Here is a 26,025-nt window from a genome sequence, read left to right as displayed (position 1 = left end):
ATTTTAAGTATGTGAAATGTCAGAGAAATAGTAGAGAGAATTATTTATTTCAGCTTTTATTTCTTTCATCACATTCCCAGTGGGTCAGAAGTTTACATACACTCAATTAGTATTTGGTAGCATTGCCTTTAAATTGTTTAACTTGGGTCAAATGTTTTGGGTAGCCTTCCACAAGCTTCCCACAATAAATTGGGTGAATTATGGCCCATTCCTCCTGACAGAGCTGGTGTAACTGAGTCAGGTTTGTAGGCCTCCTTGCTCGCACACGCTTTTTCAGTTCTGTCCACAATTTTTCTATGGGATTGAGGTCAGGGCTTTGTGATGGCCACTCCAATACCTTGTCTTTCTTGTTCTTAAGCCATTTTGCCACAACTTTATGAAGTATGCCTTGTCCATTTGGAAGACCCATTTGCGACCAAGCTTTAACTTCCTGACTGATGTCTTGAGATATTGCTTCAATATATCCACATAATATAATATATTTCAGCTCATGGGACCAACACTTTACATGTTGCGTTACATTTTTTTTCAGTGTTATTAGAGGAGAAGGTGGCTCATTAATTGTACAGACGAAAACAATGTGTGTTTTGAAAAAAAGGAGACTTCATGAATCATTATTAAAAGTATGGAAAAAATAATTCAATCAAACTAGCAAGTATAATTGAAACTGAAAAGTGTGATGACATTATCTTTCAATAATGACGCTTGATGTTGTATACACATTCCCAATACAAATATTTAATATAATCTGAATTTTCCAAATGCACATATATGGTTATTCGTTACAAGGGTTCACAATTATTATCAAATGGTCAAATTATGAAAGACCGTCCGAAAGACATGCGAGGGAAAACAATGCCAACAATTCAAGAATGCAGAGTCCATAAGTGACATATGCTCATATGATTGAACAGGTAGTGGGTCTCCCCTTCTGCAGTCCGTTTAGGTACACACACACACATAGCGGTACTTCACATACACCACCCACAACATTCATGTTGTCCCGTATGCCACTCTGGGCTCGTGTGGGTGGAACTGGCTTTGGTTTGTTGACCGTCTGTGGGAGATCGCATGTCCCCTTCTTATTGGAGAGAGAGAGAGCCCCATGGTGGCAGGAGATGGCACAGCATGGGACGGGATCGCTGCATCCCCCCCTCCACTACCTCCCCCACCATCCTCCCAGCCTTTAATGTGTCTCTCATCACTCTGTTGGCATGCCAGCACTTTCGCCATTTCCATGGTAACGGCTCATTCATGTTTACCCCCTTGTACAAACAATCCCTGATCTATCCTTTCCCTTTTCTCTTTCAAGACTGTCAAGGGAGTTGTGATTATATAACTTTATGACACATCTCTTGCCTTTGGTTTTGGTGTCTTTACAGTAGATCTGTGTGGCATGCATGGAATTTGGAGTGGGATCATCATAGTGCTCAGATGATCAAATAAATAATGTTGAAATTGCAATCAGTGTAATTACTGTATGTGTGCGCCTAAGCGTCTTCAATGGTCATAAACATTGTAAGTGGATTGGCTCACAAAGTAAATTATCCCACTGAGGATGTATACTGAGCTAAAATATAAATGCAACATGTAAAGTGTTGGTCCCATTTTTAATGAGCTGAAATAAAAGATACCGGAAATATTCCATACACACAAAATGCTTATTTCTCTCTTAAACTGAGGAGTATTTCTGTCTGTAATAAGCCCTTTTGTGGGGAAATATAATCATTCTGATTGGCTGGTCCTGGCTCCCCAGTGGGTGGGCCTATGCCACCCATGGCTGTGCCCTTGCCCAAACTTGAAATCCATAGATTAGAGCCTAATGCATTTATTTCAATTGACTGATTTCCTTCTATGAACCGTAACTTTGTAAAATATTTGAAATTGTTGCATGTTGCGTTTATGTTTTTGTTCAGTATATATGTGCCAATGCGAGAAATGGACGTCATATAAATGACAGCATAGGCTACAACTCTGTCAAAGCACAATAGGCCTACAATACATTTTTTATTTGATCAAAACTCGCCATAAATGGTTTGGATTATTAAGGAAGATGAGTGGAGCCCTAAACAAATTCAATTTCTCTTTAAATTGGATTAAGAAAATTATTATTATTACCAGATCACCCTGTTTTATATCTACATCAAACAACAATTCGTACTAAAAGTAGCGTTAGTGAAAATGATCACTTTATTTAGCTATCTATTACTTTTGACTGCTCGATATTATCATCATCAACTAGTATGGTATGTCTCCATAATCCTTTGCGTCTCGCAATAGTTGCCAGTCATTCTGCCGACGAGACGAATGTGAGTGTCGATTGGAGTGAAATAACTAACTGTGTATTCTACGTGGTTTATTCTTTACATGGCTTATTGATAGGTAAGTTGTTTTTTTTACTTGCACATTTCATTTCAGACAGTATGAAAGAGACAACAGCCAAGAGACGCGAGAAACCCAAGGACTCCAAGGCTGAGAAACAGAAAGATGCGGGCCCCGAGCCGCAGGATGTGGAGATGCCGGAGGAAGATTCGACTACTGCAGAAAAGAAACCCAAGGAACTTGATACCCTCACACTTGAAGGTAGCTAGATAGATGGTTAGCTGCGGTTTAACACAAATACTGAAAAGGATATATTCAAACTCAATGTCAGTTACGGAATATTGCAACTGCTTCGGTTTTTGCTACCTAGCTACTGTACGGAATGTTAGTTAGCAAGCTGTTGTCAGTCTATGTAACTAGCTAGCTAATTTGACAGTTTTAATTGGCAATACTTTGTTGAAATGTAACTATCGTGAGAGAATGTAATTAACTGACCTAGTTAGCCTGTTACTATATGTTCTGACTAACTGCGTTAACGCTTGTCTGACTTTATTCACTCGCTGTATTAGTAACTAGCTAGGTAGCTAACGTTAGCTAGCTAACTATCTGGGTGCCTAACAACGAAATCCCCTAGTCATAGCTAGCTAGTTAATCAGTTTGCTAGCAATGTTAACTTTAATGCGTGTCAGTTGGAAATCACTTTACTGACGTAACCTGTCAAAGCAGTACTTCTATATTTTTGTGTATCCAATTGTAGCGACCTAGCTTGCCAGGTCATTGTATTTACAAATCTTTTCAGTTTTGAATTGAGTGAAAGAACTGACATTAGTTGTCAGATTTTTTTAAAATCACTATTCCATAAGTCTCTCCTTATGACCTCACTCCCCCTCTCCCGTTGCAGACATCAAGGAGCATGTGAAGCAGATAGAGAAGGCTGTGTCGGGCAAGGAGCCTCGCTTTGTGCTGAGGGCCCTGCGTGCCCTGCCCTCCACCAGCCGCCGCCTCAACCCCAACGTGCTACACAAGGCTGTGTCTGGCTTCTACACCTCCAACGCCGCTGGCAAAGAGTTCCTACTCAGCTTCCTAGAGGAGGTATGATGAGTGCAGATAGAAAAGACTGGTACTACTATTACTACTTCTATTGCTGAGAAACCTTGACTATGAACTATTACCCATTGCCTTTATCTCTGTCTCCTTTGCCCACTTGACTCCTTTGGTCCCTTTCTGTCTGCTTCTGTCTTTCCTTTTCCCTCCTCTACCCACGCCCTCTCCCCTCCATCTATTGCATCCATCAAGCCCATGGACACCGAGGGAGATATTCAGTTCAGGCCCCGTACAGGGAAGGCAGCTGCCACCCCCCTGATCCCTGAGGCGGAAGCCTACCTGCAGCTGCTCCTGCTGGTTTACCTCACCGACAACAAACGCTACACAGAGGTGGGCTGACTGAGTTCACACACACTCTCTCGCTCTCTCATGCCTCTGTCTCTCGCTCTCAGGCATGCACAGTACATATTTATGTTGGATTGAGCTCTGTATTCTCTTTGGTATATACAATGCTCACCACACGGTGGTCCTTACAAAGAAATGATGTCTGGGTTAATTCCCGACTGCCTGTCTTGGTTGTTAGCTTCTCACTTTTCTCTCTGTAGGCCCAGAAGGTGTCAGACGAGCTCTTGCAGAAGATCGGACCTCAGAACCGCCGTGCTCTGGACCTGGTGGCTGCTAAGTGTTACTACTACCACTCCCGCGTCTACGAGTTCCTCAACCAGCTGGACACTGTGCGTAGGTAAGCCCACCAACACTCACTGACTGTTTTTATTTTTTCTGACTTAAACCCATGGCGAGGATGACGGTGGGGAAAGATGGAGGTTGTTTCAAAAGGCAGTAGGCCAGTTTGAACCTATGCAAGTCAATATGTAATGCCTTCGGTCGATTTTAAACTAAAAACCCTTCTCTCTCAGTTTCCTGCACACGCGCCTGAGGACGGCCACCTTGCGGCACGACGCCGACGGCCAGGCCACGCTGCTCAACCTGCTGCTGAGGAACTACCTGCAGTACAACCTGTACGACCAGGCTGAGAAGTTGGTGTCCAAGTCAGTCTTCCCTGAGCTGGCCAACAACAACGAGTGGGCCCGCTACCTCTACTACACAGGTGAGAGAGGGACTGGGGGTGAGAGGGACTGGGGGTGAGAGGGACTGGGGGTGAGAGGGACTGGGGGTGAGAGGGACTGGGGGTGAGCACTAAGCTTACCAATTTCTGTTGACATAAGGTGTCACCCGTGATAAAACTGTATACATTTTACTAGTTGAAGACATCAGAAGTTGTTTAGTTTAATCACATTCAATTTAATTATGTTTATCAGGCCTCTACAGGTTTTGAAGTGACTATAGGAAACTGCCTCAGAATATGAATGAATTTGTAGTTGTGGCTTAGTTTGCTGCTTTTCCACTCTGATCATTCTCTCCTTCAACCCTCCAGGTCGTATCAAGGCCATCCAGCTGGAGTACACAGAGGCCAGGAGGACCCTGACCAACGCCCTGAGGAAGGCCCCCCAACACACAGCTGTGGGCTTCAAACAGACAGTTAGTACACCCAGCATGCAGTTTTGTGTGCAATTATTACATTTTGCACACACATTTTACATGTTAGTCTTTTAGCAGACACTCTTATCCAGAGCGACTTAATGGCGCAATTAGGGTTAAGAACCTTGCTCAAGGGCACATCGAGAGATTTATCACCTAGTCGTCACAGGGATTTGAACCAGCAAACTTTTGGTTACTGGTCCAATGCTCTTAACCACTAGGCTACCTTATTAAAAAGGAGAAACTTGTTAAGGTTTTAAAGTTGTCACTCAAATTTCCCGTAGTGTGTTGCCTGACAACATATTGTCAATCAAACTTTATTTGTACAGCACATTTCTTATAGGGAATGATGCATTTCAAATTTTTTTTAATATAAAATACATTTAAAACGAAATATTTTTCTTTCTCCACTTCATACACAAACCTGCACACACGAACAACAACTGAGACGAGCACAATGACATCTCATCTGCCAAGACCCACATGCTAATGCTATTTCAATAATTCAGGGGATGCATTTCGAAGTGCTTAACAAATAAAATAGCCCACTGTATGCCACAAAGTTCAGGTTGTTCACATCTTCTCCCTATCAGGTTCACAAGTTGCTGATTGTGGTAGAGCTGTTGCTTGGGGAGATACCAGACAGGCTGCAGTTCCGTCAGGCTCCCCTGAAGAGATCACTAGCGCCCTACTTCCTGCTCACCCAGGGTAAATTGCCGGCAAGCTGGGTCATGAGAATGAGTCTTAAGCGTGAGTAAGATGTGAACCCTGATCTCTGTTCCCACACAGCTGTCAGGACGGGTAACCTGGCCAAGTTCAACCAGGCCCTGGATCAGTTTGGAGAGAAGTTCCAGGCAGACGGCACCTATACCTTGATCATCCGCCTGCGACACAATGTCATCAAGACAGGTCAGTGACCAGGCCTTTCACTTCGTGCTATTCTTCCACATTCTCAGATGGCTTCCTCTTCTTTTTAACAGTTTTTGGTCATGGTTCTTCATTTTTAATACCTGAATGACTTGTTGATATTTAACACCATCTCTCCCTGTAGGTGTGCGTATGATCAGCCTGTCCTACTCTCGTATATCCCTGGCAGACATCGCTCAGAAGCTGCAGCTGGACAGTCCAGAGGATGCTGAGTTCATAGTGGCCAAGGTAACATGATATACTACAGCCATACTCAATTGGTGGACCGCGATTCGAGCCCAGATTGGAGTCAATATGGTCTAGGAGCGTGGATCACAAAACCAGTCAGTATCTGGTGTGACCACCATTTGCCTTGTGCATAGCGACAGATCTCCTTCACATAGAGTTGATCAGGCTGTTGATTGTGGAATGTTGTCCCACACCTCTTCAATGGCTGTGCGAAGTTGCTGGATCTTGGCTGGAACAGGAACACCCTGTCATACATGTTGATCCACAGCATCCCAAACATGCTCAATGGGTGACATGTCTTAGTATGGAAGAACTGGGACATTTTCAGCTTCCAGGAATTGTGTACAGATTCTTGCGACATGGCATTGTCATGCTGAAACATGAGGTGATGGTGGCGCATGAATGGCACAACAATGGGCCTCAGGATCTCGTCACGGTATCTCTGTGCATTCAAATTGCCATCGATAAAATACAATTGTGTTCGTTGTCCATAGCTTAACCTGTTGGGGATAGGGGGCAGTATTTGCACGGCCGGATAAATCGGGTACGTTTTTTAATCTGGTTACTACTCCTGCCCAGTAACTAGAATATGCATATAATTGTTTGATTTGGATAGAAAACACCCTAAAGTTTCTAAAACTGTTTGAATGGTGTCTGTGAGTATAACAGAACTCATTTGGCAGGCCAAAACCTGAGAAGATTCCAAACAGGAAGCGCCCTCTCTGACCATTTCTTGGCCTTCTTGATCATCTCTATCCAAAACAGGGGATCTCTGGCATAACGTGACATTTTCTAACGCTCCCATAGGCTCTCAGAAGGCGCCAGAACGTTGAATGATGACTTTGCAGGCCATGGCTGAAAAACAGTAGCGCAATTGGTAAGTGGTCGATCTGAGAACAATGAGACTGGGGCGCTCGTGCACGAGACTCCACCATGTTTACATTTTCAGTCTTTGAACGAAAACAAGGTTTCCCGGTCGGAATATTATCGCTTTTTTACGAGAAAAATCGCATAAAAATTGATTTTAAACAGCGTTTGACATGCTTTGAAGTACGGTAATGGAATATTTTGAAATTTGTCATGAAACGCGCCGGGCGTGTCACCCTTCTTTACCCTTCGGATAGTGTCTTGAACGCACAAACAGAACGCCACTATTTGGATATAACTATGGATTATTTGGAACCGAACCAACATTTGTTATTGAAGTAGAAGTCCTGGGAGTGCATTCTGACGAAGAACAGCAAAGGTAATCCAATTTTTCTTATAGTAAATCTGAGTTTCGTGAGTACCAAACTTGGTGGGTGTCAAAATAGCTAGCCTGTGATGGCCGGGCTATCTACTCAGAATATTGGAAAATGTGCTTTCACCGAAAAGGTATTTTAAAATCGGACATACCGATTGCATAAAGGAGTTCTGTATCTATAATTCTTAAAATAATTGTTTTTTGTGAACGTTTATTGTGAGTAATTTAGTAAATTCACCGGAAGTGTTCGGTGGGAATGCTAGTCACATGCTAATGTAAAAAGCTGGTTTTTGATATAAATATGAACATGATTGAACAAAACATGCATGTATTGTATAACATAATGTCCTAGGAGTGTCATCTGATGAAGATCATCAAAGGTTAGTGCTGCTTTTAGCTGTGGTTTTGGTTTTTGTGACATTATATGCTAGCTTGAAAAATGGGTGTCTGATTATTTCTGGCTGGGTACTCTGCTGACATAATCTAATGCAATCTAACGCAAGCGTCCCACCTAGCCCATAGAGGTTATGCCTGCCCATAACCCCACCGCCACCATGGGGCACTCTGTTCACAACGTTGACATCAGCAAACCGCTCACCCACATGACTCCGTACACGCCATCTACCCGTTACAGTTGAAACCTGGATTCATCCGTCAAGACCACACTTCTCCAGCGTGCCAGTGGCCATGGAAGGTGAGCAATTATCCACTGAAGTCTGTTAGGATGCTGATCTGCAGTTAGGTCAAGACCCTGGTGAGGACGACGAGCATGCAGATGAGCTTCCCTGAGACTGTTTGTGTAGAGATTCTTCGGTTGTGCAAGCCCACAGTTTCGTCAGTTGTCCAGGTGGCTGGTCTCAGATGATTGAGTAGGTGAAGAAGCCGAATGTGGAGGTCCTGGGCTGGCGTGGTTACATGTGGTCTGCAGTTGTGCGGCCGGTTGGACGTACTGCCAAATTGTCTAAAATGTCGGAGGTGGCTTATGGTAGAGAAATGAACATTACAGCTCTGGTGGAAATTCCTGTAGTCAGCATGCCAATTGCACACTCCCTTAACTTGAGACATGTGGCTTTGTGCACCTGTGCAATGATCATGCTGTTTAATCAGCTTCTTGATAATGCCACACCTGTCAAGTGTATGGACAAAGGAGAAATGCTCAATAACAGGGATGTAAACAAATTTGAGTGAAATAAGCTTTTTGTGCTTATGAAACATGGGACTGTTTTATTTTTGTTCAGTGTGTGTATATATTGTACCTTAAGCTCATGATTTATCCCCACTGCCTGCTCTACATCAGCTCATACAAGGATTTCCTAAACAGCATTAATAGAAAAGCACATCACTTGTGTGTGTGATAAATATGGAATGCAGTCCTCAACTGTCCTAAGCCACAGGTGACACGGTGGCAAGGGAAAACTACCTCAGTCTCTTACTGACTTTCTCTCTCCCAACCTCATCCCTCTTCCAGGCTATCCGTGACGGAGTGATCGAAGCCAGCATCAACCATGAGAAGGGCTATGTTCAGTCTAAAGAGACCATGGACATCTACGGTACCAGGGAGCCCCAGCTGGCCTTCCACCAGAGGATCTCCTTCTGCCTGGACATACACAACATGTCTGTCAAGGCCATGAGGTTTCCACCCAAGGCTTACAACAAGGACCTAGAATCAGCAGAGGTGTGTACCAACTTTTTACTACTCCTTGTATTAGCCCCTGAAATTAACTGTCGTGAGGGTTCTTTTGTAGGAGATAATATGAAATTGTTCTTTATATCTGTGCTGCTGAACTACCAGTATACTATATTTTACTGTTATGACCACAAGTGGGCAGTGTTAACTAGTTTTGTAATGTTATATTTGGGACTAGAATTTCAGACTAAATGCTGACTGTCATTCTAAAATGTTAGCTATTTGCAATCTTAACCATTTTAAAGATGCACTATGCATAAATCACTCCACCATTTTCTGGTTGCTAAGTCTAATAGTTTTCCTAATTTCAGTTTGTGAGCTTCACTGTAACATCTAAACCACTGAAATATCTTTTCCATAACCAAAAATATTATATTTTCAGCTGTTTGAAGCTGGTGTACAAAACCAAATTTAAAAGACGCAAAAACAAAACTTAAGAATGGGAGGCATAGAAATAGGGCACATAGAACAGATATACTGCTTAGACTTGCTTTCAATGAGAATGACAGATCTATAATGCATTTCTGTGGGAATTTGGTCAGGTCTCCCAAAAAGTTACATACTGCAGCTTTAGTGTGTGTGTTTACATTTCAGGAGCGCAGAGAGCGGGAGCAGCAGGACCTGGAGTTTGCCAAGGAGATGGCGGAAGATGACGATGACAGTTTCCCATGATCCTCTGAGAGGAACGAGTACAAGGATGCCTTATTGTTTTTTCCCCTTTCTCTCCCCCCTCTATCCTTCCTCCTCCCTCTTGTAATAGTTGTTTTGTTTATTTCTCTGCAGGCACAAGGCCATTTATAATATGTGTATGTTAGCATTGTAACATACAATAAGAACACCTCTATTCAACCCTACCACTGGTCATCGTTGTCCCTGCTTTTAGACTTTGCGTGTCACTGTTAACTTGCTGGGAGAAGCATTTTGTGTATCTGTATTGAGTTTGAGGCCAGCACACAAAAACAGTCTTTGTCAATTTAATTTCTAATTTGGGGAACACTCATTTGTACAGTGAATGTCTACCAAACTAAGAGCCTTTTGGCACACTGTCAGGAATTTGTTGGCTCCTTGATTGTTATTTTTGCTGCGCAATGCAATTCAATATCTTGACAGCAGACCTTTCTAAAATGCAGATATGGAAACTCATATTTCAAAATACCTTGAGGAAATCAAATCATTTGTTGTCCCTCTTTAGAACTGTGTGCCGTTGAGCTCAACGAGTTAGATTTGTCTCTGCCTCATTGTTCACAGCTCATATTCCTTCCTCTGATTTCTTAGTTTAGCTCCCTCTTCCTCCTGCCTCACAGGGTGCATCCCAATTATCTATTTTGTTCCATTAGCTTCATGGATTTTAAAAGAAATGACTGGTATAGTGCGTTCGGAAAGTATTCAGACCCCATGACTATTTCGACATATTGATACGTTAGTCATATTTTTCCCCTCAATCTACGCACAATACCCCATAATGACAAAACAAAAACAGGTGTTTAGAAAATTTGGCCAAATTATAAATAACTGAAATACCACATTTACATAAGTATTCAGACCCTTTACTCAGTACTTTGTTGAAGTGCCTTTGGCAGTGCTTACAACCTAGAGTCCTTTTGGTGCCTTCTGGCAAACTCTAAGCCGGCTGTCATGTGCCTTTCACTGAGGAGTGGCGTCCGTCTGGCCACTCTACCATAAAGGCCTGATTGGTGGAGTGCTGCAGAGATTATCCTTCTGGAAGGTTCTCCCATCTCCACAGAGGAACTCTGAAGCTGTCAGAGTGACCATCAGGTTCTTGGTCACCTCCCTGACCAAAGCCCTTCTCCCCCAATTGCTCAGTTTGGCTGGGCGGCCAGCAAGAGTTTTGGTGGTTCCAAACTTATTCCATTAAAGAATGGAGACCACTGTGTTCTTGGGAACCTTGAAATGCCTTGAACCTTCTTTTGTACCCATCCCCAGATCTGTGCATTGACACGATCCTGTCTCAGAGCTCTACGGACAATTCCTTCCACCTCATAACTTGGTTTTTGCTCTCACATGCAGTCATCTGTGGGACCTTTCCAAATCATGTCCAATCAATTGAATTTACCACATGTGGACTCCAATCGAATTGTAGAAACAAAGGATGATCAATGGAAACAGGATGCAGCTGAGCTCAATTTCAAGTCATATAAAAGGGTCTGAATACTTATGTAAATAAGGTATTTCCTTTAATTTTTTTAAATAAATGGGCAAAAATGTTTTACCTGTTCACTTTGTCATTATGGGTTATTTTGTGTAGATTGAGAAACATTTAATTGAATCCATTATAAAGGCTGTAACAAAATGTGGAAAAGGGGAAGGGTTCTGAATACTTTGACAGCACTGTATAAACCAGTCATATAATGCAGTCCTATACCAGTCACTTCCTGCAAAGTGAACAATGCCTATGCCAACACCAATCCAGTGCTTTTCAATATCTGCAGACTAGTGAATGGGTCATACTTCAGGAGGAGGGAGAGATTATTGGGACACAAACATAGACGTGCAGTAAAAGGCCCATTGCAAGGTAATGATGGTTCTAGAGCATTGCGCTTGATTACTCAATCGCTAAGATGAAAATGTAATATTAAAATGTTAAGACGTTAGGCAAAATGTATTGACATTGTTAGGGCTCGTGTTCACTAGTAAGCGGTAAATTGCCTTCACTTGTGGGCCTGCTGACCTTAATTGCCTACCGTCTGTAAGCTGTTGGTGTCTTAACGACCATTCCACAGGTGCATGTTCATTAATTGTTTGTGGTTCATTGAACAAGCATGGGAAACAGTGTTTAAACCCTTTACAGTGAAGTTATTTTTGGGGGGGATTTTTACAAGTTATCTTTGAAAGACAGGGTCCTGGAAAAGGGACATTTCTTTTTTTGCTGAGTTTGTATTACAATTATACACTTCAGTGTTTACCAATCTTGGTCCTGAGACATCAATGGTTACACATTGTAACTAATAGACTAGAAACGGTTTAACTAGTTAAAGGCTGATTTTTAATTCATATACACAGAAAGAATGAGAACTCATTTCCTTCATCTGCATTGATCTGATAAACACAGGATAAGTGTAGTATTTCAACCAGCAGAGACTGTGAAACACTTTATTGAAAGAAGTTCTTGCAAACTATTACAAAGGGAATCACAGCCGAAAGCTGCCCAGTGACACGAGCCTACCAGACGAGCTAAATAACTTCTATGCTCGCTTCCAGGCAAGTAACACTTAAACATGCATGAGAGCATCAGCTATTCCGGAAGACTGTGATCACGCTCTCCGGCAGCCGATGTGAGAGACTTTTAAACATGTTAACATTCACAAGGCCGCTGGGCCAGACGAATTACCAGGACATGTACTTCCAGCATGTGCTGACCAACTGGCAAGTGTCTTCACTGACATTTTCAACCTCTCCCTGTCTGAGCCTCTAATACCAACATGTTTCAAGCAGACCACCATAGTGTTCTGGGGCACAGGGACTACAGTAACCTGCCTAAATGACTAACAACCCGTAGCCATGAAATGCTTTGAAAGGCTGGTCATGGCTCACATCAACACCATTATCCCAGAAACCCTAGACCTACTCCAATTTGCATACTGCATGAACAGATCCACAGATGACGCAATCTCTATTGCACTCCACACTGCCCTTTCCCACCTGGACAAAAGGAACACCTATGTGAGAATGCTATTCATTGACTACAGTTCTGTGTTCAACACCATAGTGCCCTCAAAGCTCATCACCAAGCTAAGGACCCGGAGACTAAACATCTCCCTCTGCAACTGGATCCTGGACTTCCTGACAGGCTGCCCCCAGGTGGTAAGAGTAGGTAACAACACATCCACCACGCTGATCCTTAACAAGGGGGCACCTCAGGGGTGTGTGCTCAGTCCCCTCCTGTACTCCCTGTCCACTGCACGGCCAGGCATGACTCCAACACCATCATTAAGTGTGCTGATGACACAAGTGGTAGGCCTGAACACAGACAACGATGAGACAGCCTATAGGGAGGAGGTAAGAGACCTGATCGTGTGGTGGAAGGACAACAACCTCTCCCTCAACGTGATCAAGACAAAGGAGATGATTGTGGACTACAGGAAAAGGAGGACTGAGCACACCCCCATTCTCATCGACAGGGCTGTAGTGGAGCAGGTTGAGAGCTTCAAGTTCCTTGGCGTCCACATCAACAAACTAACATGGTCCAAGCAGGCCAAGACAGCCGTGAAGGGGGCACGACAAAACCTATTCCCCCTCAGGAGACTGAAAAGATTGAAGGAGAGAGTTGACAAAATAGGGTAGTTAAAGGTGTTCAACTGGAATCTGTGTGTGGCCTCACCTGGTGTCCACACTAAGTGGCTGCAGAGTACTTAATACTGAAAAACATGAACGGACACAAGCACAAACAATATAGCGTAGTTATAGAAATAATTAAGTGTCTTACTATTCTCCATGGTTGGCCTTCTTGCCTATTATATGAAGGTGGAAGGAGCCACAGTTATACACATGAGCCTGATTATGAGTGTTTAGGTGTGGGTTATAGGGTGTCTAATTGTTCTACATTTTTTCAATATGGGTGATTTAAAATAGCATGTTATGTTTTTGTACAGACATTACAGCTTCTGAGAAGTAGAAATCAAAGGGAGAGAAACTAAGAATTGAATAACTGCAGTTGACATAGCTAAGTAAATGGAATAATACTCTTGTTGCAATGTGGATGACTTAAAAAAGCCTTTGGTTGTGCATAGTGTAGTCTATGGTGTTGCCATGGAACAGCACCCTCTTTGAAGAAGTAGGAGATGAATATCTCCCACACACAGATTGCTTCTCTTGCTGCGTTGTTGGACCCCATCCTTGAAACATCCTGCAGAGCAGCAGACTTCTCATCAGGCACACAGCGGCGAGCTGCAGATCCCCTCCTTGTCCTTGTGTCCATCCTCAGGAAGTTATGCAGAACACAGGTAGCCTTCACACACCTGAATTCCTCCAGGAGGCAGTCCCAGATGGCCCTGGTCACCCAACCTTGCTGTGTCCTACACTAACTGTAGGCAATCGTTTTGAAGGAATCTCCAGTTACAAGGTAACTGTAGGAATATGGACGATAATGTAATTATTAGACTTTTACATCACCATTGTGGATTACTAAAGTATAATATCCCTTATAATAAATCATGATAACATTGGATTGATAGATGCATGGGCACACAGTTGAAGTCGGACGTTTACATACACCTTAGCCAAATACATTTAAAAACTCTGTTTTTCACAATTCCTGACATTTAATCCTAGTAAGAATTCCCTGTCTTAGGTCAGTTAGGATCACCACTTCATTTTAAGAATGTGAAATGTCAGAATAATAGTAGAGAGAATGATTTATTTCAGCTTTTATTTCTTTCATCACATTCCCAGTGGGTCAGAAGTTTACATACACTCAATTAGTATTTGGTAGCATTGCCTTGAAATTGTTTAACTTGGGTCAAACGTTTCGGGTAGCCTTCCACAAGCTTCCCACAATAAGGTGGGTGAATTTTGGCCCATTCCTCCTGACAGAGCTGGTGTAACTGAGTCAGGTTTGTAGGCCTTCTTGCTCGCACAAGCTTTTCCAGTTCAGTTTCAGTTTCCATAAGTGAGTGTATGTAAACTTCTGACCCACAGTGAATTATAAGTGAAATAATCTGTCTGTAAACAATTGTTGGAAAAATGACTTGTGTCATGCACAAAGTAGACGTCCTAACCGACTTGCCAAAACTATAGGTTGTTAACAAGAAATTTGTGGAGTGGTTGAAAAACAAGTTTTAATGACTCCAACCTAAGTGTTCGTAAACTTCCTACTTCAACTGTATGTGCATGTGTAGCATGTGACAATAACAGGATCATATCACGGATAGCATCACAAATGAATACATAAATATCACTTGAAGCTTGATGATGAGTTAATCAGCTGTGCAGTGCTAAAGCAAAAACAAAAATGTGCACCTCTTTGAGTTCCCAGGACCAGGACTGAGAACCGCTGCTCTTCATTGGGACCTCTTCATATGTAGACAGGCTGTCATAGCTCTCTTTATCTAGAGTTCAATGTGTCAAATCGGAGGGCCTGTTGTCCGGGCCTCTGGTAGTCTCTATGGGGGTGCCACAGGGTTCAATTCTTGGGCCAACTCTTTTCTCTGTATACATCAATGATGTCGCTCTTGCTGCTGGTGAGTCTTTGATCCACCTCTACGCAGACGACACCATTCTGCTTCTGGCCCTTCTTTGGACACTGTGTTAACTACCCTCCAGACGAGCTTCAATGCTATACAACTCTCCTTCCGTGGCCTCCAACTGCTCTTAAAATACAAGTACAACTAAATGCATGCACTTCAACCGATCGCTGCCCGCACCTGCCCGCCCGTCCAGTATCAGTACTCTGGACGGTTTTTACTTAGAATATGTGGACAACTACAAATACCTAGGTGTCTGGTTAGACTGTAAAGCTCCTTCCAGACTCACATCAAACATCTCCAATCCAAAGTTAAATCTAAAATTGGCTTCCTATTTCGCAACAAAGCATCCTTCACTCATGCTGCCAAACATACCCTCGTAAAACTGACCATCCTACCGATCCTCGACTTCGGCGATGTCATTTACAAAATAGCCTCCAATACCCTACTCAATAAACTGGATGCAGTCTATCACAGTGCCATCCGTTTTGTCACCAAAGCCCCATATACTACCCACCACTGCAACCTGTATACTCTCGTTGGCTGGCCCTCGCTTCATACTCGTCGCCAAACCCACTGGCTCCAGGTCATGTACAAGACCCTGCTAGGTAAAGTCCCCCCTTATCTCAGCTCACTGGTCACCATAGCAGTGTAACCGATGTGAAATGGCTAGTTAGTTAGCGGTGGTGCGCGCTAATAGCGTTTCAATCGGTGACGTCACCCGCTCTGAGACTTGAAGTAGGGTTGCCCCTTGCGTTGCAAGGGCCGCGGCTTTTGTGGCGCGATGGGTAACGATGCTTCGTGGGGTGTCAGTTGTTGATGTGTGCAAGGGTCCCTGGTTCGAGCCCAGGTTGGGGCGAAGAGAGGGATGGAACCTACACTGTTACATTGGTGCCGTGACCCGGATCGTTGGTTGCTGCGGAAAAGGAGGAGGTCAAAGGGGGGGTGAGTGTAACCGATGTGAAATGGCTAGTTAGTTAGCGGTGGTGCGCGCTAATAGCGTTTCAATCGGTGACGTCACCCGCTCTGAGACTTGAAGTAGGGTTGCCCCTTGCGTTGCAAGGGCCGCGGCTTTTGTGGCGCGATGGGTAACGATGCTTCGTGGGGTGTCAGTTGTTGATGTGTGCAAGGGTCCCTGGTTCGAGCCCAGGTTGGGGCAAAGAGAGGGACGGAACCTACACTGTTACAGCAGCACCCACCTATAGCACGCGAGCACCCACCTGTAGCACGCGCTCCAGCAGGTATATCTCTCTGGTCCCCCCAAAAGCCAATTCCTCCTTTGGCCGTCTCTCCTTACAGTTCTCCGCTGCCAATGACTGGAACGAACTACAAAAATCTCTGAAACTGGAAACACTTATCTCCCTCACTAGCTTTAAGCACCATCTGTCAGAGCAGCTCACAGATCACTGCACCTGTACATAGCCCATCTATAATTTAGCCCTAACAACTACCTCTTCCCCTACTGTATTTATTTATTTTGCTCCTTTGCACCCCATTATGTCTATTTCTACTTTGCACTTTCTTCCACTACAAATCTACCATTCCAGTGTTTTACTTGCTATATTGTATTTACTTTGCCACCATGGCCTTTTGCCTTTACCTCCCTTATCTCACCTCATTTGCTCACATTGTATATAGACTTATTTTTCTACTGTATTATTGACTGTATGTTTGTTTTACTCCATGTGTAACTCTGTGTTGTTGTATATGTCGAACGGCTTTGCTTTATCTTGGCCAGGTCGCAATTGTAAATGAGAACTTGTTCTCAACTTGCCTACCTGGTTAAATAAAGGTGAAATAAATAAAATAAATCTAAAGAGAAAACCTCACAACAGACTTCATTATACTGAAATTACACTGCACTGTTAGTATGTTACCATTATCTCCGTCCATACTTCTAGGGATAGGAATTACACAAAAGTACCTGCCCTATCCAGAATAGCCTACTCTCTCATTTTGACAGTTGGGGCTATTATCCTTTCATCCTTCTCCGTGGCTGTTAGCTAGCTACCTAGAAATGCATTTGGAGTTTGTTTTATACAGTGATAAATACATATAGATAACTAGCTAATATGAAGTTAGCTACCTTAATAATGAAATATCACCAGCTACCTATCTATACAGTATGTGAAGTTGGCTAGATAGCTAGCTAGCCTAGCTCATTTAGCAGCTCATTTGAGTTAGCCTGCACTGTAGCTAGTTAGGTAATAATACATTGTTTATTTTACATTTTCGAAATGTATTTAATTACTTGAATAGGTTCACCCAGCCTTGTGGACAATTGGAAACAGGGAAGCAAAGTTTGTTTGTCACCAGAGTGATTTAGAGGATATTACTATTGGAAATATTTACCCATTTAATAACCAGCTACGCTGAATTATTGACGCACATTCGAACGTGCTGCTGTCATACGCTGCCAGCACGCCCACCAGCGAGTCACCATGGGCGGCGTAAGCGGTACGCTGCAATACCGCTATCTAGTGTGCATTCCCCATGAAAATGAATGGGAAGCAGTGTTTCACCGCGCGGCAACATGTGCTCTTGAACACAGCTATTCACAAACGTCATGATAAATGGTACATTATAAACTGGGTGGTTCGATTCCTGAATTCTGATTGGCTGACAGTCGTGGTATATCAGACCATATACCACGGGTATGACAAAACATGTATTTTTACTGCTGTAATTATGTTGGTAACCAGTTTATATTAGTAATAAGGCACCTCGGGGGTTTGAGATATATGGCCAATATACCACCGCTAATGGCTGTTAACGCGATGCAACACGGATATTAGTCATATAGCACACCTCCTCGGGCCTTATTGCTTAATTAAGACGCTGGGAATGAGGTCAGTTATTACCTAAGAAAGGGATTTGTAGTCAAGAGAACAAGTGAGCATACCTTGCAATCAAGATGCGTGTGGGCTTGATGTCATATCGCAATGGCCAAATCCTGAGGTAAGACTAATTTACTTGCGCAAATAAGGATTTCACAAACGGGGATATTAGTCTTCAATTGTTCTGAGCAAATAAAATAGGAACTAAGCATTAGGTAACACAACCTTATTTCCTTAGTATATGCCTACTCAGAGAGTAGCATACATAAAATGTCGAATTGCTACAACTAGAGTTGTGAAATTATGTACATGTATTTATTCTGAGTAATGTAGCCCTACATGAACGTCACTGAAAATGCCATAAGGTTGTTTCGGTCTTGGGCTCGCCATGACGTCAACACAGCTACACATGCGAACGTCCCCTGCATTGTGTTTGGATGTGCGACTGTTTTGTAGAGCGCGTATTTTCAATCATAGCCTGTTGTCCGCAGCGTGACCGTTCACTTCAGGCTATTGAATTTCATTTAAAAAAAACTAATTTGACATTTTTCTGAATTATAGGCTAGAAATAATTTCCCATCCAAAAATACAAATTAAAGAGTAAAATAATAAGAAGTATAGCCTATAGACCTGTTAATCAAGTCAAGTTACCAGCTAAGCCTATTTAAAGTGCATTTCATAAGTCTCAACATACTTTACAGATAAAATGTTGTTTAATACATGGGGTTAAAACACACACAGTTAAACATTAGGGAGTTCAGTAGGGCAGGAGTGACAGTGAGTCCAGACAGTGACAGCCAGGTGGAAAGGTGGAGGGAACACAGGGTAGTACAGAGTGGATGGAGAGTGAAGAATGGATCCAATCAATATTAGGCAATTAATAGCTTTGTTTCATTTATTTGATTCATAATGTGCAGCTCAAAGTGCTTTACAATAAGCTCTAGGAAATAAAATATTGGCCTAATAAAATTAAAATAATAGCATTCTAATAGATGTAAAATAGCAGAATAGAACGTTTAGGCTTAGCCTATATTATAGTTTCTGTATTGAAAGCCTAATAGGCTAGTTGTCTTTTTTTTAAATCATAAGCACAGTTTTAATCAAATTTATTTATATAGCCCTTCGTACATCAGCTGATATCTCAAAGTGCTGTACAGAAACCCAGCCTAAAACCCCAAACAGCAAGCAATGCATGTGAAAGAAGCACGGTGGCTAGGAAAAACTCCCTAGGAGAAACTCCCTAGAAAGGCCAAAACCTAGGAAGAAACCTAGAGAGGAACCAGGCTATGAGGGGTGGCCAGTCCTCTTCTGGCTGTGCCGGGTGGATATTATAACAGAACATGGTCAAGATGTTAAAATGTTCATAAATGACCAGCATGGTCAAATAATAATAATCATAGTAGTTGTCGAGGGTGCAACAAGCACGTCCGTTTAATCACATGCATTATATATTTGCTCATGTTCTGATTTTGGAATGCATATCACAAGGTCATCAGGATGTAGCCTTTCTATCTCTTAAGGGCTTTATTCAATATGTAAAACTGAAGCGTTACAGATTCCGCGATAGAAATGTAAAGGTAGCCTAATTTCCGATTGAGACTACTACATATGTAGCGTTTACCGTGAATTCAGTCTCCGCTAAAGCAGGAACATTGCCTTTACATTTCAACCACGCTGTAAAGCTGCACTTCCGCAAATCAGATTGAATAGAGCCCAAATTATTAGTCACTCACTATTGCAGGTTTACAAAGACCCTCCAGTACAATGACCCTTCAGTGGAAATTCCCATGAAACATACTTGATTCATATAAATACTTCAAGTCTCCCTCAAATGGGAGATAAGAAAGAATCCTACATATTTAGCAAAATAGACTAACCATACTGACACGGAATGAACACTCTCAAAAGTAAGTTATATTTTATGAGATATTTATAAATACATTTGACTAGGACACTATTAATTAGTGTATTTGTTCTTCTCGATGCAACTTTTTTTTACTTGGAAACAATATTTTGTTAAAATTGTCTGAAGAAAGTCATAATAGCTTGGACATATTTTGAGTGGTTGTCACCAGGCATTTTTATTGTGCATCGCTACTGCTTAGCTCAACGCACTACATTTGGCACGCTCCCCTTTCTTGCATAATGTATCACAGTTCAACTTGTTCAGAATCTGAATCGTCATAGAGTCGTTCTGCAGCTGTTTTTTCCTTTCCCAAAGTTGTAGGTCTGCTCTGCTGTTTAGCTTTTCTGGTCCGGTCCGCACACATTCCAGAGAAGTCAATGGACGCAAGGAGTTTGGTCGAAAAAATATTAGGCAACATCCCTGTGGTTCACGGGTCCAGTGTCAAAATCACAGTAAGTCTATTGGACGGCGACGATGCCCTGTTCTTACGCGGTGTGTATGGTCTTTACTGTATGTAATTTATCGCATACTTTTATGGGTAAAATTACGCAGCTTTGCATGGTCTTTAATAATGTTCGATTTGAGTTGAAATCACGTTGACCGTTAGATCATGCAAACATTGTTGTTTTTGCATAAAACAAACCCTAGAACACGACAGGACATATTTGCATTGAAGAATGCAAAGCATGTATCTAACAAAGATCAATATCACATTTAGCTGCTGCTAAATTTAGTAAATGCAATCATACCTTGTAGCTGCAGGCAAATTTAGTAAAATATACAGGTAGGTTTAGTTAAATTGCAAAACAAATGCATCTCTTTGTGCGTTTAAACTTGCTGTGGTTTGGTTTTACAACCTGTCGTGATCACTAACACCACAGATTCCAAAAGTGCACTAACCCCAACTTCTCTCTGCTTGATCTGCAGTCAACCCATAGACATACATGTATGCATTACATTGGCTCCAGCTCTATAACCACTCCTCTTCTCCTAGGGCCTGACCCTTGACCCGTCCAGCCAGTCTAGGAACATACCGTACCAGTCCATGGTGACCTCCCTGGGCATCCCCGCTGCACCAGAACTAAAGGCTGTCTGCAGACCCCTAAACCAAATCGACTTCACCCTGGTGAGTGTGTCAGTGCCGGTCGCTGCCGTTTAAGATGGGGAGGATGATTAAAAAAAATGTATGAGCTTGGCCTTATTTCTATTACAGCGTATTGGGTGACTGTCATTCATATTCCATTCACCCAGCTCAATGTAACATCGATAGGTTTAGACTACTACATGATACAACATGTTTTCCCTATTCCCATCATGGTGTTGCTACAACCTATACAACGTAGTTGCACAGGTCGAGAGCCGCCTTGCTAGCTAAGCAAGTGAAAGTTTAAAAAAATACAACAACATATGGCTCTCTTGCTCTTTTGCTTCACCTTCATTTTTGAAGAAATTAATTTGTTAAAAACTGTCCAGCTATTGTCTTTCTCTGAGTCGACTACTCACCACATTTTATACACTGCAGTGGTAGCTAGCTGTAGGTTATGCTTTCAGTAATCAGTAATTCAATCTCTGATTCTTTGATTGGATGGACAACATGTCAGTTCATGCTGCAAGAGCTCTGATAGGTAGGAGGAAGTTGTCATAATTCATGTGTAAGTCTATGGAAGGGGGTGAGAACCGTGAACCTCCTTGGTTTTGTATTGAGGTCAATGTACCCAGAGGAGGATGGAAACTAGCTGTCCTCTAGCTACACCATGGTGCTCCCCTACAAAGTGCTGTTGAGGCTACTGTTGGGTTGTAATTTGAAATACTTGCTGCACCAGAAGTTAATGGTTATATGTAGGAGCAATGTATATGGTGGAGTCAATTAAGGGTGGATATGAGCTATGAGCTTGGAGAGTTACTAAGTGAGGGAAAAGGCAATCACATGGTTGCGGTAAGGGTGGATAGCTGTTAAGGGTGGATAGCTGTGGATTAGTGAGGAATGTGGGCCGAGGTCAGGTCAGATCACATGAAGGGAGAAGGAACAGTTTATTACACACGTCACTTAACTTCCCGCCTAGCAACCAATATGTCATGTTTAGAGAAAAGGAGGAGACTCTGCCTAAAGTGTGGTGGAAATACTTGTGCTGGTGGGAATATGTCTTTTGTCTTGTCAGCTGTCTGACCTATTGGGTGAATAAACTTAGTTTGAGCTTTTCCTAGTTGTCTGTTAGGTTCTAAGTAAACAAAGTAAAAACTAACACCACTGTAGACCTTCATCGCTAAACAGTGCATTTTAGTCAATAATTTGGTGACGTGAATATATTTTGTATAGTTATCTAAAAAGGATACCTTTTAATGGTTCACTAATTTGTATTTTTATGAAACTCACTGAGGAGGATGGTCCTTCCCTTCCTCCTCTGAGGAGCCTCCACTGGTGTGTGTGTGTGAGAGAGAGAGAGAAGGGGAAACAATGCTACGGTTCTCCTGAATGTTGCAGATAGAATAATAAACTTGACATGAATAGTTCTGACACGGTTCCTTATTGCGTTGTGTCCTAGCATACTGGCCATGGTCCATTTTAGTTGTCTGACCAGCTGTGCGCTTCCGCCTACAGGAGGTGTGTCTGAGCAGTATATCTGCGGGGCTGCAGCTGTATCAGGATGTGCTGGGTGTGCTGAAGGAGCGTGTGACCACTGAAAAGTTGACAGGACTCCTGGCTGACATCAGAGACCTGCTGGCCCAGGTCAACAAGGTGAGACTGACACACACAAACTCCCTGAGTAATAAAAAGTAGACATCTGCACATGCATGCACACTGGCACACGATCAAAGAGGTCCTACACTCATATCGTCACACTTGAGATGTTCGTTTAGGTTAATAACCTTCTGTATGTGTGTGTTTTTTTGTGTTGTTCAGATGCAGAAGCCGGGCCAGATGAGCAGTGTGGCCCAGTATGAGGCCTCAGGACTGGCCTCACGCCTCCCAGGGGACTACGAGGTTCAGGTTGCCACTCACTTTATCCTGTTGCAGCTCCGTGACTTCACACAGAACCTAAAACGCAGCCTGCGCAACGTCGAACACCTGACTTCCAGGCCAGGACAGAGGGACTGAACCTTTTCAGGCCAGGCCAAAGGGGCTGGGCTGCACTCTACAGCAGCAGCAAAACCTGTGCAGACATGGATGGAGGAGCGGAGTGGGGTCGTCCGTGCCAGAAGCCTATTGGACTTCTAAGGAAGCTGCGTAGTGATGTCGCCTGGTTGAAACATATTTAATATTTGTTCGAGCCTGCTTCAGTCTTTCTGTCTAATCTGTCAATCAAGGTCAAACGGGACATTCGAAAACATGAAGCAAGCGGAGCACTTTATCTGAGAGAGAGGGACGCTACACAATTGGTTTTGGTTTCATCCCCTATCTCCCAAGATCTGGTTCTCATCCTATAACTGCAGGTTGCTGGTTCAAGCCTTGTTCTATCTGTTCCCCATCAATTGGTACAATAGCAACTGGTTAAGGTCTGAGTGCCTGCGTTTCTTCATCTCTTTCTCCCCATGAGGGTTTGTTCTTAGCTTGTCCTGCCACTCTACGGCACCTCTGATTGCTGTCTCAGAGTTTCCTTGAGAAAGCAACACTGATAGCTGCCAGATAGTGGCAAGTCCCCGCCTGCACTCCCACCAACTCTGATGTGAGATAAACCATGGCCACTGTTTGATTTGTCTGTTGAGTCTCTTAGATACTTATTTATACTTAAAAAAAAATATTTATATTTATGAAGTACTGGGATATTTGTTGTGTATTTTAATTTATTTTGTTTGTGTATGCATGTATTTATTTATTTATTTATTTAATGTATTTATACTGTATGTGTTTTTTATTGATTGATACAGTCATCCCTAGAATAATTTTCTGGTGGGTGTCAAAAGATTTGTATTGTATGTGGTTTGGCAGAGAGGTAAAACAAATGTTATATACCAGGAGCTCCGATCTCCTTCCCTTTGTTTTATTTATTTATTATAATTTTTTTACAGGACGGTAGGAAGTCGGGAGACATGTATAGAACAAACAGTGAGGAAGGATTTTAGACGAATGACCGAGTTGCGATTTGATCCCGTCGCCTCGAAGGCATGTTGTAACGGTTATGACTAGAGGTTATTGTTTGTTGGGGTGCCAGTCAGGTTGTGCCTACCAGAGAAAATATTGCTTTCTCCTTTTTGTTTGTGAGGGAATGAGCCCCGTCTGGTCCGTCAAGTCTACACCAATACAAAGGACACATGTAAAAGTCAGTATGGACATACACTTTTCATAAACCATTAAAACATTGGAAATAACTTCAAAACAACTGTTCTTTTGCATTGGTTGTATTACCAACATATATTATTATGTGTGTGTGATCATTTAACAAAGTCCAGTACCTCGGGCCTAAAAGAGTCCAGCCCGGTAAAGGAGTTCAGTGAACTCAAGTGACCTTAGTCACGCAATGTTTGTCTGTTCATAAAAGTGTAGCTTAAACCCAGTCTCAATCATACAATCAAAATATCTAACTCTTTTACTACACAACCATAAAGAGTATCAAATCTCAGTAGTCTTCAACTACAACTGACCACAAATCAACACGGTATAAATCCCATTCAAACAAATGAAATACCAAATGCAAAAAAAGTTGTAGTCAGGACAATCCAATCCGCTAACAGATCTCCAGCAGAGAAAGGCCATGACGAAACAGCCGAGACCAACAGATGAAATGAGTGGATCCGATCCTGGTTAAACTTGAGACAAGGCTACAAAGCACACTTTTAAAATACAACAAAACAAACAAAGTAAAGAAGCTTCGGAACTGAGGGTTGAACACGTCCTCGTTTGCACCACCATCACAACCCCTTTTTTCGCAACTGATGCTGGCTATTTAATTGGGAATTAAAGCGAAAGCGCCCTATTGGAAGGAGAAGCACAGACGGTTCAGACAATTCAGGGCCGTCACAATGTGTGGTCTGGGAATCGAGAGTGTTACCGCTTGACCAGACTCCAGAACAAGAGGGTTGTTAGTCAATATAGTCACCCCTAGAGTAATTTCCTGGTAGGTGTCCGTGTCAAGAGGTGTGTCATCCCCTGTTTAGGAAGTTAAATTTTGTTTTCCATTTTCTATTTCCACTTTTACAGCTGCTTATTTTCTAGTTGGTATGTATACTTAGTTCAAACATCTGCTGCTGATTTTATTTTGATTTTATTATTTTGTTTTTTATATCATTCTATAGATGATAATGTTAATTTATTTTAATTGAATAGCGTAATTTATATTTATTTTATTCATTCATGTTAAGAGAATTTTCCATTCAAGAATTTTCCCATTAAAATTACATTTAGACTGTAAAAGATGGCATTTAGCACATTTCTTATAGAAGGTATCAGTCTTGCATCAAATAGTGAATTCCACTGTATGCAGAATGTTGCATGCATGTCTGCACAGTGTTATATTTTCACAGCTCACTGTCAGTAAATATCATACAGTAAATATTGGACTACAAGAGAGTTGCAAGCCTGCAAAGGTAGAGTTATTTAAAGCTTTGAATGGGTCGATTGGGTTCTGGAGGTGTGTGGTTACAGCAATTGCGCAGGGTTGGTGCAGCCTGCGGTGTTGGGGCCCAATGTGATATCTTTTCATGGAGGCCAAAATCCCTGGCGGTGTCCCTGGCCGTAAGGCTCTACAGAGAGTTGTCAAGACTGACCAGTCCATCACTGGGGGCGAGCTCCCAGCCCTACAGGACATTTACACCAGGTGGTCAGTCAATCAATAACATGTATTTATAAAGCCCTTTTTACACCAGCCTAAAACCCCAAACAGCAAGAAATGCAGATGAAGCACTGTGGCTAGGAAAAACTCCCAAGAAAGGCAGGAACCTAGGAAGAAGCCTAGAGAAGAACCAGGGTCTGAGGGGTGGCCAGTCCTCTTCTGGCTGTGCCGGGTGGAGATTATAAGAGTACATGGCCATTTAAGGCCAGATTCTTCTTCAAGATGTACATACATTCAAAGATGACCAGCAGGGTTAAATAATAATCAGTGGTTGTAGAGGGTGTAACAGGTCAGTACCTCAGGAGTAAATGTCAGCTGGCTTTT

General features: G+C 42.5%; 2 protein-coding genes across 5 annotated transcripts; both read left to right on the top strand.

Moving 5' to 3' along the window:
- Positions 1–2,223: 2,223 nt before the first annotated feature.
- On the top strand, positions 2,224–9,844 carry LOC100194647 (proteasome (prosome, macropain) 26S subunit, non ATPase, 3-2). 3 transcript variants are annotated; one of them, NM_001139732.1, is given in 13 exon segments: positions 2,262–2,309; positions 2,419–2,583; positions 3,224–3,414; positions 3,619–3,756; positions 3,972–4,108; positions 4,284–4,474; positions 4,802–4,905; positions 5,499–5,613; positions 5,695–5,814; positions 5,957–6,060; positions 8,772–8,954; positions 8,957–8,978; positions 9,585–9,844. In NM_001139732.1, coding segments are annotated over 12 exon segments (1,524 nt in total). In that variant the 5' UTR covers positions 2,262–2,309; positions 2,419–2,423; the 3' UTR covers positions 9,644–9,844.
- A 10,034-nt stretch (positions 9,845–19,878) lies between these two features.
- On the top strand, positions 19,879–25,190 carry LOC145879853 (uncharacterized). 2 transcript variants are annotated; one of them, XM_082976698.1, is made up of 4 exons: positions 19,879–20,385; positions 20,928–21,059; positions 22,533–22,670; positions 22,836–25,190. In XM_082976698.1, exons 1-4 carry the CDS (start codon positions 20,311–20,313, stop codon positions 23,028–23,030), a joined length of 540 nt encoding a protein of 179 aa, XP_082832824.1. In that variant the 5' UTR covers positions 19,879–20,310; the 3' UTR covers positions 23,031–25,190. The 2 variants fall into 2 exon arrangements, with proteins under 2 accessions (XP_082832824.1, XP_082832825.1); XM_082976699.1 differs by having other exon boundaries at positions 20,305–20,425.
- The last annotated feature ends 835 nt before the right edge of the window (positions 25,191–26,025 follow it).

This window comes from Salmo salar, chromosome 06, assembly GCF_965601325.2.
Source record: "Salmo salar chromosome 06, fSalSal1, whole genome shotgun sequence".
NCBI classification, from domain to species: Eukaryota; Metazoa; Chordata; class Actinopteri; order Salmoniformes; family Salmonidae; genus Salmo; species Salmo salar.
Note: the sequence above shows the minus strand (reverse complement) of the source record. Positions and strands in the feature narration are given on the sequence as shown.

Bases quoted from the DNA above. Each gene is read 5' to 3' on its own strand.
- LOC100194647 (XM_014204326.3), top strand. From the start codon at position 2,424: ATGAAAGAGACAACAGCCAAGAGACGCGAGAAACCCAAGGACTCCAAG. The intron at 2,584-3,223 runs GTAGCTAGATAG...CTCCCGTTGCAG, and splicing joins TGATACCCTCACACTTGAAG to ACATCAAGGAGCATGTGAAG. The intron at 4,906-5,498 runs GTTAGTACACCC...TCTCCCTATCAG, and splicing joins CTGTGGGCTTCAAACAGACA to GTTCACAAGTTGCTGATTGT.
- LOC145879853 (XM_082976698.1), top strand. From the start codon at position 20,311: ATGGACGCAAGGAGTTTGGTCGAAAAAATATTAGGCAACATCCCTGTG. The intron at 20,386-20,927 runs GTAAGTCTATTG...CTCTTCTCCTAG, and splicing joins GGTCCAGTGTCAAAATCACA to GGCCTGACCCTTGACCCGTC. The intron at 21,060-22,532 runs GTGAGTGTGTCA...TTCCGCCTACAG, and splicing joins ACCAAATCGACTTCACCCTG to GAGGTGTGTCTGAGCAGTAT.